The sequence below is a fragment of the Oncorhynchus nerka genome, linkage group LG20 (assembly GCF_034236695.1).
Source record: "Oncorhynchus nerka isolate Pitt River linkage group LG20, Oner_Uvic_2.0, whole genome shotgun sequence".
NCBI classification, from domain to species: Eukaryota; Metazoa; Chordata; class Actinopteri; order Salmoniformes; family Salmonidae; genus Oncorhynchus; species Oncorhynchus nerka.
This window is the reverse complement of record NC_088415.1, coordinates 10803710-10819560: the sequence shown is the minus strand read 5'-3', so window position 1 is coordinate 10819560 and position 15851 is coordinate 10803710. Positions and strand designations below refer to the sequence as shown.

Sequence of the window (15851 nt, the reverse complement as noted above, 5' to 3'; positions counted from 1 at the left end):
AGACGGGACCTCCAGGCATCGCAGGAGCTGTCGGACAGACAGGAGAGATCGGTCCCCAGCACCGTCTGTCATAGAGGTGCTCAACCACAAGCAGGTACAACAGCCATATTCAGTACCATGTGACAAGCTATGATCATAACATTTCCACATCCAATTGATTTTACTATTTAAAAATTGTGTTTGGTGAAAGGGGGGGGACATAGATACCTGTACAACTGAATGCCTTCAACTCTAATTCCTTAATTATTAACATCCACATCTTCAGCACCTGGGGAACAGTGGGTTAACTGCCTTGCTCAGGTGCAGGAAGACAGATTTTTACCTTGTCAGCTCAGGGATTTGATCCAGCAAACTTTCAGTTACTGGCCCAACGCTCTAACCACTAGGCTACCTGGTGCTATGGTCTCTTACCTGTTCATGCTTTCATCTGCATCTAATTGTACAGAGGACCCATATGTTTTATATATCAGCCTTGAGCACACTTGAAAGATGGATTTTCTTGTGACATTGGGGTCCATCTCCTATCATCTCCAATTTTAAGCACTTATGCCATTGAACCTGATGGAAAGACTGGGGCTGACGAAGCACCACAATAGAGCGTATTTGGTGCGTTGGAGCTAGTCGGTGACTCAGAGACACATGCTCCACCATAAAGGGGAAAAGGAAGTTGACCTGGTGCCTGCTCTTCACCTCTTCCTCTTCTCATGTAACACAAACGTTTCAAGTGTTTTCTCTTACATAAAAAAAAAATGATGAAATGTACATTTGTACGTATTTGAATAAGTCAACCAAGTGTGTCAACAAAATTTCTAACATGTTGTATAAGACAACATTTTAATGGAAGCTAGTGGATATTTTGTGAGAAAGTATTGGTAGTAGTTAACTGATGTTCCCAACTTCACCCTGAAAATGTTTGTATGTCTATTAATTATGATCCATGTTTTATGTTTTCATGCACTCTTTGTGTATACATGCGCCGCATTTGACCATGAGACTGGCTTTTACAGAAATAGTCTTCATGTTTCTACAGTAGGATGACAATGAAGAGTAACACAACCATGTCTATAAAATTGCATTGGTTCTAACTTTCCTAATCCCCAAACAGTGGGCAAGTTTTTACTTCAATGAGATAATGATTATATTATGTAGTTATTGCAAGACAGTACTATTAAATAGGCTATTGTTACTGGGGAATAACATTGGCAGTTGTGTATGTATGATCAGTATTATCCAATATCTAAAATCAAGAGACTTATTCTTTGTTGCAAGATCGCCACCTAGTGGTAGCTATATTGCTAGGAACAAATTATTTTAAGAATTTGTTGCAGGGGTGGATATTTCTGAGAGCACCCGCATCCGGATCAACATTCCAACATGGCAAGCCGAAAAGGTTCACATCAGAGCCGGGGAAATGGTGATAAATATTCGGTGTTGTTGCCAACTTACAATGAACGTGAGAATCTACCTCTTATTGTGTGGCTACTGGTGAAATACTTCGGTGAAAGGTTAGTAGTCGTTTCAAGTCATTAGCTACACTAGCTGTAGCCCAGAGTCAATGACAAGATCTGTAGCCCAGAATCGGAGATGAGCTGTCACTAAAAATCAGACTTGCTAGGTGACAGCCAATGGCTTACTTTAACAATCTGCTGCTGAGATTTTCAGCCGGTCATTTGTAATATAATTTTATGAAATACCCCCTGTTTTCTTTTCTTTATTTACCTATACAATATGACAAAAAATACCGTAATTAATGAGCTTATTACAAATGCCTTACCTCTTCATAACAACAAAAGGAAGTTGTGGGTGGGCCAGTCAATTATTTAAACATTGTACGCCATAGACAAAAAAGACTGTAATCACATTTTACATGTTGTGCCTTTTTAAAAGAGTAACGTTAATTCTTGTAAGTTAATTAACTAACTCAATTTGAACAGAACTTGCACGTTTGTAAGACATTTTGACTGAAGATATAACTGGAACAATGTAAAGTCCCTTTGTAAAGTCCCTGTTTTAATCAGTTGTCAGATTAGCATTATATTTGTGTGCAGAGTTGAAACATCTGTTTGCTTGTTATTTACAGTGGATACAACTACGAGATTATTGTAATTGATGATGGAAGTCCAGATGGGACACTTGAAGTGGCAGAACAACTACAGAGGATATACGGAGAGGACAAGATAGTAAGTGATTGGAATATATATTAGTAGTTGTAATTTGACATTCACATACCTGCTGACAATACACATTCGTTCTGTTTTTTTTTCTCCCTCAGCTCCTTCGACCTAGAGCAAAGAAACTAGGGTTAGGCAAGTGTCACATACTCATTCATCGAAGTGAACACAGTGTTGCATCTGTATTTTAGCACAATATCTCAGACACACAACACACACGCGTCTGATAATGTCATTTGATTCTTCATTCAGGTACTGCCTACATCCATGGCATTAAACATGCTACTGGGAACTATGTTTTCATAATGGACGCAGACCTCTCCCATCATGTGAGTGGATCTCCTGTATATCTGCCGGGGACAATACAATAGCAGACGAACAGGGTGGGATAGTGGCTATGGACCCTGTACATTCAATATGTTTTAGTCCAATACTATATGTAGTTAATTTTACTATTCAGGAGGTAACTTGTGGTGTTATAAAACTTGCTTGGTTGAATAGGCTACTAGAACTAGAAGCACAAGCATTTCGCTACACTCGCATTAACATCTGCTAACCATGTGTATGTGACAAATAACATTTGATTTGAGGCCTATTTGTATACAAATGCTTCATAGACTGAAGGTCTTTGAAATCCTTTGAATTCATCCGTTATATCTTTTGTTTGCAGCCTAAATTCATCCCAGAATTCATAGAGTAAGTATAAGTCTATTTGAATTTATCCCAGAATTCATAGAGTAAGTATAAGTCTATTTGAATTTATCCCAGAATTCACAGAGTAAGTATAAGTCTATTTGAATTTATCCCAAAATGGGTGTATTTTTCTTAAATGCACACATTCACTAATACGCTGCATCTCTACCACATGATCGTCAGTTGCCAAATAGCGGATGTGAATGTGTTTGTCTCCAAGGAAACAGAGAGAAGGCGGGTATGACCTGGTGTCAGGCACCCGGTACAGAGGAGACGGTGGCGTATACGGTTGGGACCTGCGCAGGAAGCTCATCAGGTATCTGCTCACTTCTGTTACATTAAGACTGTTGGCTGGCATTGTATTTTTTTTATTTTACTAGGCAAGTCAGTTAAGAACAAATTCTTATTTTCAATGACGGCCTAGGAACAGTGGGTTAACTGCCTGTTCAGGGGCAAAACTACACCTTGTCAGCTCGGGGATTTGAACTTGCAACCTTCCGGTTACTAGTCCAACGCTCTAACCACTAGGCTACCCTGCTGCCCCATTTCTCCTGCTTGTGCTAGCACACAAAGCAAGCACCTAACTCTCATGAGAGTTTAATTAAATATTCAATTTTCCTCATATCTTTCTGTCCTTCCCTTCCTATCTCTCTTACAGTCGGGGAGCTAACTATGTCACACAGGTGCTGCTGAGACCTGGGGCATCAGACTTGACTGGCAGCTTCAGGTAAGTGGCAAAATGTAAATACGTTTGAAGAACAGCAGGTATAGTTATCACACCTGCACATCAGCCTCTATCTGTGAAGTATTGTCGGATGAAAACCTTGTAACTCCATTTATGTCAATAAAAAAAATACAAATATTGAACATGTATTGAAAGCAGTTCTCTAAACAGGACCAATAAAATTAATTCAAAATTAATTAAGAAGTTTCGTAATTATATGTTTGTTAACGGGAAAATATGGCAGTTTTCTTCTTTTTTTCTATTTCCTGGAAAGTGAATGTTTTGGAGATGAGCGGTTTTCATTCGTCAGCAACGTAGTGGGTGTTATCTCACGTGGGTGTTTGTTCTAATGCATGATGACATCAGGCTCTACAAGAAGGAAGTACTGGAGAGTCTGGTGGAGCGGTGTGTGTCCAAAGGCTACGTCTTTCAGATGGAGATGATTGTCCGTGCTAGACAGGGGAACTACACTGTTGGAGAGGTGAGTGTCCAAAGGCTACGTCTTTCAGATGGAGATGATTGTCGTGCTAGACAGGGGAACTACACTGTTGGAGAGGTGTGGCCTTTCAACCCTTTGTGTGTTTTGTGTCGTTGCGCCATTTTGAACGCTTGTCATGTCAATGGGTTGTATGTAAGTTAAACTAGATTTTTTTTTCCGTCTTCCAAACAGGTTCCGATTTCGTTTGTGGATCGTGTTTATGGGGAGTCAAAACTGGGAGGGAATGAAATCGTATCGTTCCTGAAAGGACTGCTTACTCTCTTTGCGACAACATGATTTATGATGCTCTAGGTTTGGACTCAGCAACACTGCTTATATGATGTTTTTTGTTGTTGTCATTAAGTCAGGGCGTTTAGTGCAGTAATTAGCCAACATCAAAATGGAAAATGACAGACTGCCCTTTTTTATAAATCGTTGATTATTGACAAGAAAAGTACAGATGATAATTAATATCCCCTCCCTAGAGTCAAGATGTATCTCCAAACCAGTGGAGGCTGTTGAGGGGAGGACGGCGTACAATAATGGCTGGAATGTGTTTTGATGTATTTAATACAATTCCTCCTATTACACTCCAGAGATGACCACGAGCCCATCCTCCCTAGTTAAGGTGCCACCGACCTCCTGTGCTCTAAACAGACAGATTTTGAAGCATAATTCCAGATGAATACAGTCACAAGATCCTTATGTATACTTATAGATGAACTTATTTTCACATTTTTCAAAGATTTGTATTCACCCTAAACTGAGAGAGCTGGGATTGTTGTAAAAAAATAATAAATAAAAAATCAATGGTAATAAATAGTTGACCTTATTTCCTATTATTTTGAATTGGTTGCTGCATGGCTCTTTACTTCGTTGTAATCTATGTAAACTGTCATGTGCATAGGCAGAAACAAACACAATACACATAGTTAGTGTGCTAATTGGCCGCATTGTTTAACCTGCACTGTGTTCATCTGGTTTCCTACACTAACAACAGTGAGTGTGACAGTATTTTCTTTCTTTACCCAGTGATCTGAAGTTCTCACAAAATATGTAAAATTGCAAATCAAACACAATATGGCAGGATGCTTAGGCTCCTGCATGTTTCAACATTGAAAGGATTATATTAGTTTGGAATGTAATGCCCAGAACATGGTGCAATGGGGAGAAGTGGCCTTCAATGGGCCTGGCCTTTGCTGCCTTGGAAGATATAATCCTTAAACATTAAAAAGATGAGACCTTGAAGGAGACAATAACTAATCACCCATTAATTTAAATCCAGTATTCACATGATATGGTCCCTCCATCCCTGCACCACCCCAATCTCCCAGAGGCCCATGGTAAGATGAGCAGAGAACAATTTGCACTCAGGCTTGGGAAATACCCCAGACTCAGGAAAGTAGTCCCGGTGAGTTTAGTGTAATGGGAACGTATCATAGAACAGCGCCACCTACTGTTCTCATTGCACTCTGACGTTGGGCAAGTGCAAAGGCACTGAGTACTGAGGCACTGTATACATCCGACCCTCTGCAATGTAGGAAGCCAGATGTAGTCCTATAACGCATGCGTTCATACCATGCTAAACTAGAGTGCGCCAGCTGTTGGTTAAATCTAGCAAATGCAGCTCGAGCTTGTTTACCCCAGTCCCTCAGGCATAGAAACTACCGACCCCTGACAGACGTTGAAGAACGACCTAGGACAGCATCTGAGGCCTGTCTTGAAAGGTAAGAGCATATAAAGCTAATTGATTTAACACACTAATTGAGTTGTTTAATAAGGTTCGACTCATGGATATCACAATGAGTTTAAAAAAAAATGCTAATCAAACACCTATGTCACTTCCGCCCTTTCATTTGCGCCATTTTGGATAGGGCAGTTTCCAGGCTGCTAGGGGTGTATTGTCTCTATAGGAAGAGACGGGAGTGCGTTATCAGTGAACAGTCACAGAGTTAACACATTCTTGGACGAGGGGTTCCTCGTAATATTTACTACAACGCCAGCCACACTATATGTCCCTACAATGGGCGTTCTATGTGTTTTATCTAGCTAACTAAATTAGTTTCAATGGCACTCCATACCCGGTAGCCGAGAAGGATAGTGTGTGTCGGACAGTAGTGAGAGGAGTCGAGCTCCCTCTCTCGGTGTGGTGTGACCGCTTGGAGAGAAGACGGCAAGGCGGTTAACCCCGGCTGCGTATTTGGAGCAATAGGAGTGAACGTGCCTAACGCATTGTCTCCCTGTTTCTCTTGAAGTGATATAATTTACTACAAAAAGCGAGCACCGGATTTGAGACCAGGTAAACACATCATACTCCGCTTTTCAGATAACCAAGCTAGTTAGGACACACAGCTAACTGGGTTTAGCCACGGTAACGTTATGATGATGCGTTGTTCGTTCATAGTTACGGTCGGGGAAGAAGAAGATAAATTATATATATATAATCTTAACATGACATGGGTTGATACTTGAGGATAACAAATGAAACAACGTGGAGTATTATGATATAATAGTTAAATGAAAGCGACAATCCATTAATAAATAAATAAAAAATACAATTATGATAGCGTATATCATAAGTTGTCGGTGAACATGACACCGCTTTTGGCTCGCTAAACTTGGGCACTGAGTGGCGCTCAGAATCAGCACCGACCGAAGAGCTTTTTCTTATACTCGGTTAGCAGCTGCTAGTTCGCGGTGTTTCTACGTGCGCTTCCCTTTGTGGTGGCTCACTACTACACTAGCTACTGCTAGCAAGCTACTATCACCTATCGAATCTAACGTGAGTGGAGAATAATACCAGATCAGATGTTATTTTGGCGTACCACGATGGAAAGATGTATGTAGTAATCGTGTTAGATCTATGTGTATCCTCTTTCGTTGGTCAACCAGATGTAGACATTAAACAATTATAAATCATTGACTTCAATCAAAGCCATAACCACATCAATAAGAGGGGAGATGGAGATAGCTCGTGAATAACCTCCCCTACTCGCTTAGTTATTACTAGTCACATTTGACCTATATTAATTAGGTCGCTTCTCTTATCAAATGCAACCGTATTTTTCTAACATTATTTTTTTTTTTAAAGTGAACCGGGATTTATAATCAAGTCTGGTAACGTTACCAGATTCATTCAGCAACTTGAGAGAGAGACTAGGTGACACGGGGTTATTATCCGCACATCGCAGGTTTGATTTTGACTGTCGTGATGTCGTATGAGAAAGTAGTGTCCCGCCTCCTTTATTCACGTCACGCAACTATCACAATTGCTATGTGATTTAATGTTCCAGCTTTTTTTTATGTACGGTGTCAACATTGTCTTGGAGGTTAGTTGCATACTCTATTGATTCAACCCTCTGTTCACATGGTCCCTGGTGTGAGGGCAATCCGGATGAAGACTGGTGGTGAACTCGATTGAACCTTTTGGTCATTTATGCTAGGTGTTCTATTTAAATGCCAACTCTCTTTATGTGGTGTTTATGGTCATAGATGACCCTTTGCTGACAGGATATGACTGATACAATCAACTTTATTTTTATTTTTTGGTAAGCAATGTGAGTTTGGAGGATCAGAGGTGACCAGAGCAAATGGTATTATTGATTCTTAGGACAGACAGAGCTCTGTTGTATATATGAGATAGGACATAAGGTTTATGGGTAAAATATAGACTACTACTGTCTTCCTCTCGTCAGCTGTTGAGTGGCTATTCTCTGCCGGCTACCCACCCAGCCCCCACTCCCCTGTAGACACATTGTAGATGTTGGGTTCTGCTGCTGACTCAATAGGAGGCGCCATTCCGTGATCGCAGAAAAGGGGGCAGGCAGAGCAATGGAGGCCTTACATAATGGAGGCAGAGCTGTCCTCTAGCGCCATCTACAAGCCATGGGAGAAAACATTGGCAGGAGTAAGCCCAGCCAGCAAGGTAGTTGGGCAGCCAGACAACATTCAGCCAGCAAGGTAGTTGGGCAGCCAGACAACATTCAGCTCAGCAAGGTAGTCAGGCAGCCAGACAACATTCAGCTCAGCAATGTAGTCAGGCAGCCAGACAACATTCAGCTCAGCAATGTAGTCAGGCAGCCAGACAACGTTCAGCTCAGCAAGGTAGTCAGGCAGCCAGACAACGTTCACCTCAGCAAGGTAGTCAGGCAGCCAGACAACGTTCACCTCAGCAAGGTAGTCAGGCAGCCAGACAACGTTCAGCTCAGCAAGGTAGTCAGGCAGCCAGACAACGTTCAGCTCAGCAAGGTAGTCAGGCAGCCAGACAACGTTCAGCTCAGCAAGGTAGTCAGGCAGCCAGATAACATTCTGCTCAGCAAGGTAGTCAGGCAGCCAGACAACGTTCAGCTCAGCAAGGTAGTCGGGCAGCCAGACAACATTCAGCTCAGCAATGTAGTCGGGCAGCCAGACAACGTTCAGCTCAGCAAGGTAGTCAGGCAGCCAGACAACGTTCAGCTCAGCAAGGTAGTCAGGCAGCCAGACAACATTCAGCTCAGCAATGTAGTCAGGCAGCCAGACAACATTCAGCTCAGCAAGGTTGTCAGGCAGCCAGACAACATTCAGCTCAGCAAGGTAGTCAGGCTGCCAGACAACGTTCAGCTCAGCAAGGTAGTCAGGCAGCCAGACAACATTCAGCTCAGCAAGGTAGTCAGGCAGCCAGACAACATTCAGCTCAGCAAGGTAGTCAGGCAGCCAGACAACGTTCAGCTCAGCAGCAATGTTCCATCTTCTGGAACATACAACAAGAGCTATGGCATGGGTGGGTGGATGGATGAAGAGTGTTTGGCCTTGTACTGCTTGTTGCTAAAGCATCTTGTCCTGACCTTTGACTTGAATAGAGAATCAATTCTATAGTGTTCCCATTGTGCAGCATTGGCTGGAATATAACAAACCAAACAGCCCATACAGACAGATGTATGAAGGTGGTGGTGGTAAGGTCATAAAGGATAGACTTGAGTGATGCTGCTGAGGTAAACCACTGATGGATTTATGATGAAAAGGTGACTGGCAGACAGCAGGTATTCTTGTGGCATTGTTTCACAAGGGGCAGTAGAGTAACGATCACTGAAGTGGATATTAGCTCTAGTGTTATTTGGGAAGTGTGTTTCCATCCCCCAGGGTTTTTGTTTTGGGTCTACTGAAGGCTGCTCTCTACAACAATGATCAGTTCATATGTTGACCTGGGGTTTATTCACTAGGAACTAAATGGAAGCAAACAGAAGGAAACGGGGGTGGGACCTACCTGAATTTGTTTTTATTGTGAAACGTTTTCCATTTGGAGTAAATGTTTTCCATTGCAAAACATTTAGCAACTGTTTACTACGGTCTTCGTCTAATGAATACACCCCTGAGCTCACCTGTTGCTCTCCCCTGTCCACCTACCTGTGTCCCTCCCTTTTCCAGGTGGGCAGAATGTTCCAGCTCCCGGTCAACAACCTGGGCAGCTTACGAAAAGCCAGGAGAAATGTCAAGCGGGTTCTGGGAGACATTGGCCTGGAGTTTTGTAAAGACCACATTGAGGTGAGCAGCACATCGTTTGATCTGTTCTGCCATCCATGTGTGAGCATGCCCCTTGATACACATTATCACACTGAAGAGATAATAGCTCATTCATTAATAGCAAATTTAATTAATCAGTCTAGAAACATTTCAGCCATCAACTTAGGAAGCCTCACATTTCTCCCGTCTGTTTGACGTTATAATAAATGAGCCCAGTCCGCAACTATGATCGGTCGTCGACTCCTAGCAAATCTCTATCAGACTTGACGTTTTGTATTGACTCTATATGAATTGTGATTAATCGTGTATTTCTCTCCCCTTTAGGACTACAAAGACTATGTCCCTGATAATAACGAGTTCTACATCAAGCACACCACCTGGGATGATGTATGTGTGTGGGATCCTTCACTGACCAAATCCCAGGTGAGTGGCTCACTGCCTGCCTGGAGGGGCACACTGGAACACCTTGTATTTTAGCGTTGTTGCTCTTTTGTCTCTTAAAAGCTTTTAACTGGGTTATTGTCTGTATTTTCAATAAATAACGTTTTATTTACATAGAGTAAATGTCATCACACGACTGACCACTGTCTCTATCTCCCCCGTCTCCCAGGACTACAGATCAAAGCCTTTCTGCTGTTCTGGCTGCCCTTTTTCCTCCAAATTTTTCTCAGCGTACAAGAGTCACTTCCGCAATGTCCACAGCGAGGACTTCGAGAGCCGCATCCTGCTTAACTGCCCCTACTGCACCTACAATGGGAACAAGAAGACTCTGGAGACGCACATCAAGCTGTTCCACATGCCCAACAACGTGGTTCGCCAGGGCCCCGGGGGCATGCAGGGGGCAGTGGGTGGACTGAAGGACGGCATGCAGCTGGGCAAGAGGCCTGGAGAGAGTATCGAGCAGGCGGTGTACTACTGCAAGAAGTGCACCTACAGGGACCCGCTTTACAACGTGGTGCGCAAACACATCTACCGAGAACACTTTCAGCATGTGGCCAAGCCCTACCTGGTTAAGCTTGAGGAAAAGGCCACGCCCAACGGTGCCGCAGCAGGTAACACCACGGGCACAGGGAACACAGACCGCAGCAGTAATGCTAACGCCAACAGCAACACCATCCATTGCAAGCGCTGCCTCTTTTTGCCACGCACCTATGAGGCACTGGTGCAGCATGTTATTGAGGACCACGAGCGAATCGGTTACCAGGTGACCGCCATGATTGGTCACACAAACGTGGTGGTACCTCGCGCCAAACCTGTCATCGTGGTATCCCCGAAGACGGGGGAGAAGACTGTCATCGGGGTAGGACCTAAAGGTCAGCTAGTGACCACCACAGTGGGGGGGGTCCGCTCCGTTTCTACCCAGAACCTCAGCAGGATCGTCATCCCAAAGTCAGGCCTGAGCTCAACGGGACTCCTGTCTGGGGTTCACCTGAAGCAAGGGGTGTTTGGGTTAAAGAGTGGGACTACCCAATCCTTCTCTATAGGCGGGCAGCAGGTGAGAATCACTTTGCCTGGCAACGCAAAAGTGTCTGTGCCCCAGCATTCTCAAGCAGCCAAACAGAACCTCACTGGTGGTTTGCGGAGCCCCATAGTGGTGAGTTCCTCCTCGTCTACGCTCAACTCCCGGGTCCAGGCGGCTGCCGCCACAGTGGCCTCAGTCACGGCCAAGGGGAAGGGGGGTAGCTCTGTCCTGGGCACGTCGTACACACAGAAGTGGAAAATCTGCACCATCTGCAACGAGCTCTTCCCTGAGAATGTGTACAGCTCGCACTTTGAGAAGGAGCACAAGGCGGAGAAAGTACCTGCTGTGGCCAACTACATCATGAAGATCCACAACTTCACCAGCAAGTGTCTGTACTGCAACCGCTACCTGCCCAGCGACACACTCCTCAACCACATGCTGATCCACGGCCTGTCGTGCCCGCACTGCCGCGCCACCTTCAACGACGTGGAGAAGATGGTTTCGCACATGCGACAGTCCCACCCGGACGAGACGGTGGGGCCGCGCACCGATTCCCCTCTGACTTTCGACCTCACTCTTCAGCAGGGCAACCCCAAGAACGTCCAGCTGATTGTCACCACCTACAACATGAGAGACGCACCGCAGGAGTCCATGGCCCTCCATGCTCAGAGTGCCTCGTCGTCCACACAGACGGGCAAGAGGACCGTGCCCAGCCAACCCCCAAAGATGCCCTCTGATTCAGAAGATGGCTCGCCTGCCAAGAGTGCACCTCAGGCGGCCGTACCGTACAAGAAAGACGTGGGCAAGACTCTGTGCCCGCTGTGCTTCTCCATCCTCAAGGGTCCCATCTCTGATGCACTGGCACACCATCTGAGAGAGAGGCATCAGGTTATCCAAACCGTGCACCCGGTGGAGAAAAAACTCACCTACAAATGTATCCACTGCTTGGGTGTGTACACAAGCAACATGACAGCCTCCACCATCACACTGCACCTCGTCCACTGCCGCGGTGTGGGGAAGACCCAGAACGGGCAGGATAGCAGGCCTGCGCCCTCCCCCAGGGTCTCCCAGGCCCAGGGCATTAGCCTCAAACGGGCCGGCTTCGAAAACTGTGACCCAAACGACCCAAAGCGGCGTAAGCTGCCGCCTGGAGAGCCAGAGAGCCCTGCAGCTTTTGTAGAGAATCCAGATGACCCTGTCAACCTGATCCTTGACCCCAAAGGTCACGAGGATGAGTCGTACGAGGCGCGGAAAGCCTTCCTTTCGCAGTACTTCAACCGCGAGCCCTACCCAACGCGTAGGGAGGTGGAAAAACTAGCCTCAAGTCTGTGGTTGTGGAAGTCTGATATCTCCAGCCACTTCACCAACCGCAGGAGGAAATGCACGCGGGACTGTGAGACCCAGAAGGCTGAGGTGTTGCTGGGCTTCAACATGCAGGACATCAACCAGCTCAGCCACGAACTGACCTTCGACTCTGAGTGCTTGTTTGAGGGCAAAGGAGACCGTGGCGAGACAGTGGAGAGGCGGACGTCCAGCATGTGCATCGGACGGTCTGAGCAGGCCATTCAGCGCATGGAGGAGAGGGCTGTGGCGAACGGTGGTGCTACTCTCCAGCTGGGTATTTCAACAGGGTCTGGCAGTGAGGCCAGGGTCACAACCCAGCCCAACTGTGGGGCCAAGAGCGACCAAAACAAGACAATCGGAAGCACCTTAAAACAGAGGGGGCCTAAGTATCTTTCAGAACCCATAGCTATTGACTCGGATAGCGATGAGGATGAAATAGATGATGATGATGGTGAGGAGGAGAAGGAGGAGGATGAAACGGGAGCAGTAGAAGTGAATTCCATGGGTGATGACAGGCTGACTGCTGGGAGAGAGGGAGAGGTGGTAGGGACAGGGGCCCACTCCAGCCCAGACCTAGAGGACATGGAGGAGGAGGAGGAAGAAGAGGGTCATGTAGAGAATGGATATGGCTCAATGCTGCTGGAAAGGCAGGCTAAAGGGAAGGAAGCTGTTGCCAAACTGGGTCAATCGGGAAGTGGAAAAACTAGGGCCCAACTCGGCAAGCATCAGGTCTGACCAATTGACACAAACAAATGACACGACGCGCACAGAGACGTTACATTTGATCCAACAGCTCTGCCTCACCAGAACTTTAGAGCTAGAAATGGTCAATGGTGTCATGAAGGAGACGAGGTGAGAAGGAGAGCCTCTTTTCCTTTTCACTTCCACAAGCCATCCAATGATGTTTAAACAAGTCATGTCAAAAGGCCAATTAAAGCTGCTCTGCAGTCCTAAAGTAGCTGTGAGTGATGTCAGATTTGTGAACAGTTTATATCTTACCTCCAGGGGGTAAGAGAACCCTGAAATGATTTGCCTTCTATTTACTTTACGAGAAAATTCAGATTAGTACTTATTCTTGTCCATTTGGCGCCGAGTTTCACTGTGGCAAATAACTGGAGTTATTACGATTTACTAGCTTTTAAGAGAAACTAGAGAATCCCCCATTTTGTTTCGTTGCAGGTATGCAGGAATAGCTAGTGTATATTTGTACAGTCTTTTAGATCTGTTTGGAGAGAAGTTGCTATAGATGTACTCATGAAATATTTTATTTTCTTTCTGTGTACAAGCTAGCTGTGTATGTTCTACATTGGTTTGCTAGATGTTGCTTTGGTGACTGGTATTTTCTCTGTTTTGTTATTTTTATTTTTTTAACAAAACCGTAGCGTTTTTGCTAAATAATATATCTATATATATAAATGCAAATTTTAAATGAACATAATTGATTTCTTTTTTTTTTCTTTTTTTTTCGCTGTTTGTTTACTATGATTGATTATACTTTTTTATTTGCAGTAATAACTTTGGTTCTATTGAAAGACTTCCTCATATCCTTCTCCCCGTTAGTGGAAGGGCCATTTCGACTGATCTCTGTAGCCCTGTGCTTTGTAGTCTAGACCGTACTTTCTTCACTCACCTATTCCCTATTTTACCACCGAGACGTTTGCTGTCGCCTTTGAAACAGAGAGCATTCGCTATTAATATGACGTTTCTGTGTGTATGTTTTAATTTGTGATCTTCCATTTTATTTGTTTTTGTTTTTAACTTGAGCATCTATGAACAATAAAGTGTTGCATTGTGCTTCTCCTAGTCGAACCTATTTTCCTATGTCTTATACTCTGATGTGACACACCCCTTTTTTTTAATGGAGACTAGATATGGTTTGTCCTAAGAAGTAGCACTTCAAGTTAGGTTTTCCCAAACGTAACCCATGAGCTAGCTGTAAACGGTCACTGGTGGTACAAATCCTATTGTCTCTGGTATTATTACAGTTAATTTTGACAGTAAATTACACAAGGTTAAACACAGTTTTCGGTGTGTAAAACAAGGGGTTCATGAGTTTAGTCCATGTGTGCTATGCTATTCTGTGAGACTGGAGCATGAGGCGTCTGGGATTTAGTGGACCCACTACTGGTTGAGGTGGTGATGGTTGATGAGAAATCAACAGTAGATTGCATTAACTCTTTGTTAGTGGATTGTATTAACCCTTTGTTGAGGCTAATTTGCTCTAGTGTGTATCAATCTGGTGCCAAACCCCAAAAATTATGACAGTTCCATATTGACTCCGCTTGTTTTATAGTGATGATTTTATATACGAGTTATTCATTATGCTACAAATGTGTGTTTTGTGCTTATATTTCATAGCATAGATTGTCTCTAGCCTCCTGGTAAGAATGATATAAGATGGAGGGAAATTGCCCCTCTGCGAGAGCGCATCCTCCCCCTTGCTGGCTTGCTCAGTGTTGCTATGCTGGTATGAGGGGAGGGAGGGAGTGGCAGGGGGAGGCTGAAAGAGAGGCCTAGCAGACTGGGAGATGTGAAGGCCTCATCTGCAGTGTTGTGAGCAGCAGGAGTGCTAAGCAGACTGAGGGGAAGGGAGACTGGGGGAGGTGAGGGAGGGAGACTGGGGGGAGACTGGGGGTGAGGGAGGGGGAAAGAGAGACAGAGAAGGGGAGGCAGGCAGGTGAGAAGGGAATGTAATGGGAGAAAGAAAGACTGGCAGAGGAAAGAGAGGGTGTGGGGAGGCAGGGGGAAGGCAGACAGAGGGGGATGGGAGAACAAGAGAGGAAAGGGAGAATGAGGGTGAGGGGGAAGGGAGACCGGGAGAGAATAGGAGGGGGTGGCAGGGGAGGGAGGGAGGCAGGCGAGGAGGGAATAGAATGGGAGAAAGGAAGACGGGGAGAGGAGGAAAGAGAGGGTGGGGGAGACGGGGGAAGGGAGACTGGGAGAGAAAGGGGGAGGGGGGCAGAGAAGGCGAGGGAGACAGGCGAGGAGGGAATGGAATGGGAGAAAGGAAGACGGAAAGAGAGGGTGGGGAGACGGGGGAAGAGAGACCGAGAGGGGGATGGGAGAACGAGAGAGAAAGGGGAGGGAGATGGAGAACGAAAGAGAAAAGGGAGGGAGGGGAGAAAAGGAGAAGGAGAGGGAGGGAGGGGAGATTAGGGGGAGGAGGGAAGGGAGTGAAGTAAGAAAGGGAGAAGAGGGGGAGGGGAATGGAGTGAGGCAGTGAGGAATTGAAGCTCCTACTGGTGCCCCCTGGAGTTAGAGTGTCTCTGTACTGTCTCTCGTGTTAAACACAACACACTGTAAGTATGGCGTCAACAAGAGCACCAAAGGTTAGGAACAGTCAGCACAGTATTTGGGGATGAGTTTTTACCTGTCTGTGTTACATCTATTTCGGGCAAGGGTGATTTCATATATCGATGGTTCAATGGTGTCATCGTGGCGTGGCTGTTGTCCAATTTGTTGACCAAACTGATCTTGTTA

General features: G+C 45.2%; 2 protein-coding genes across 3 annotated transcripts; both read left to right on the top strand.

Moving 5' to 3' along the window:
• Positions 1 to 1339: 1339 nt before the first annotated feature.
• On the top strand, positions 1340 to 4888 carry LOC115101612 (dolichol-phosphate mannosyltransferase subunit 1-like). Its single transcript, XM_029621074.2, has 9 exons — positions 1340 to 1505; positions 2081 to 2180; positions 2273 to 2306; positions 2424 to 2500; positions 2842 to 2867; positions 3085 to 3180; positions 3523 to 3591; positions 3955 to 4069; positions 4259 to 4888. Exons 1-9 carry the CDS (start codon positions 1375 to 1377, stop codon positions 4361 to 4363), a joined length of 753 nt encoding a protein of 250 aa, XP_029476934.1. The 5' UTR covers positions 1340 to 1374; the 3' UTR covers positions 4364 to 4888.
• Positions 4889 to 5644: 756 nt separating this feature from the next.
• Positions 5645 to 14165, top strand: LOC115101949 (activity-dependent neuroprotector homeobox protein-like). Of its 2 annotated transcripts, none has more exons than XM_029621412.2 (4): positions 5645 to 5793; positions 9470 to 9586; positions 9890 to 9988; positions 10176 to 14165. In XM_029621412.2, exons 2-4 carry the CDS (start codon positions 9479 to 9481, stop codon positions 13104 to 13106), a joined length of 3138 nt encoding a protein of 1045 aa, XP_029477272.1. In that variant the 5' UTR covers positions 5645 to 5793; positions 9470 to 9478; the 3' UTR covers positions 13107 to 14165. The 2 variants fall into 2 exon arrangements, with proteins under 2 accessions (XP_029477272.1, XP_029477271.1); XM_029621411.2 differs by lacking the exon at positions 5645 to 5793 and adding an exon at positions 5929 to 6365.
• Positions 14166 to 15851: the final 1686 nt, after the last annotated feature.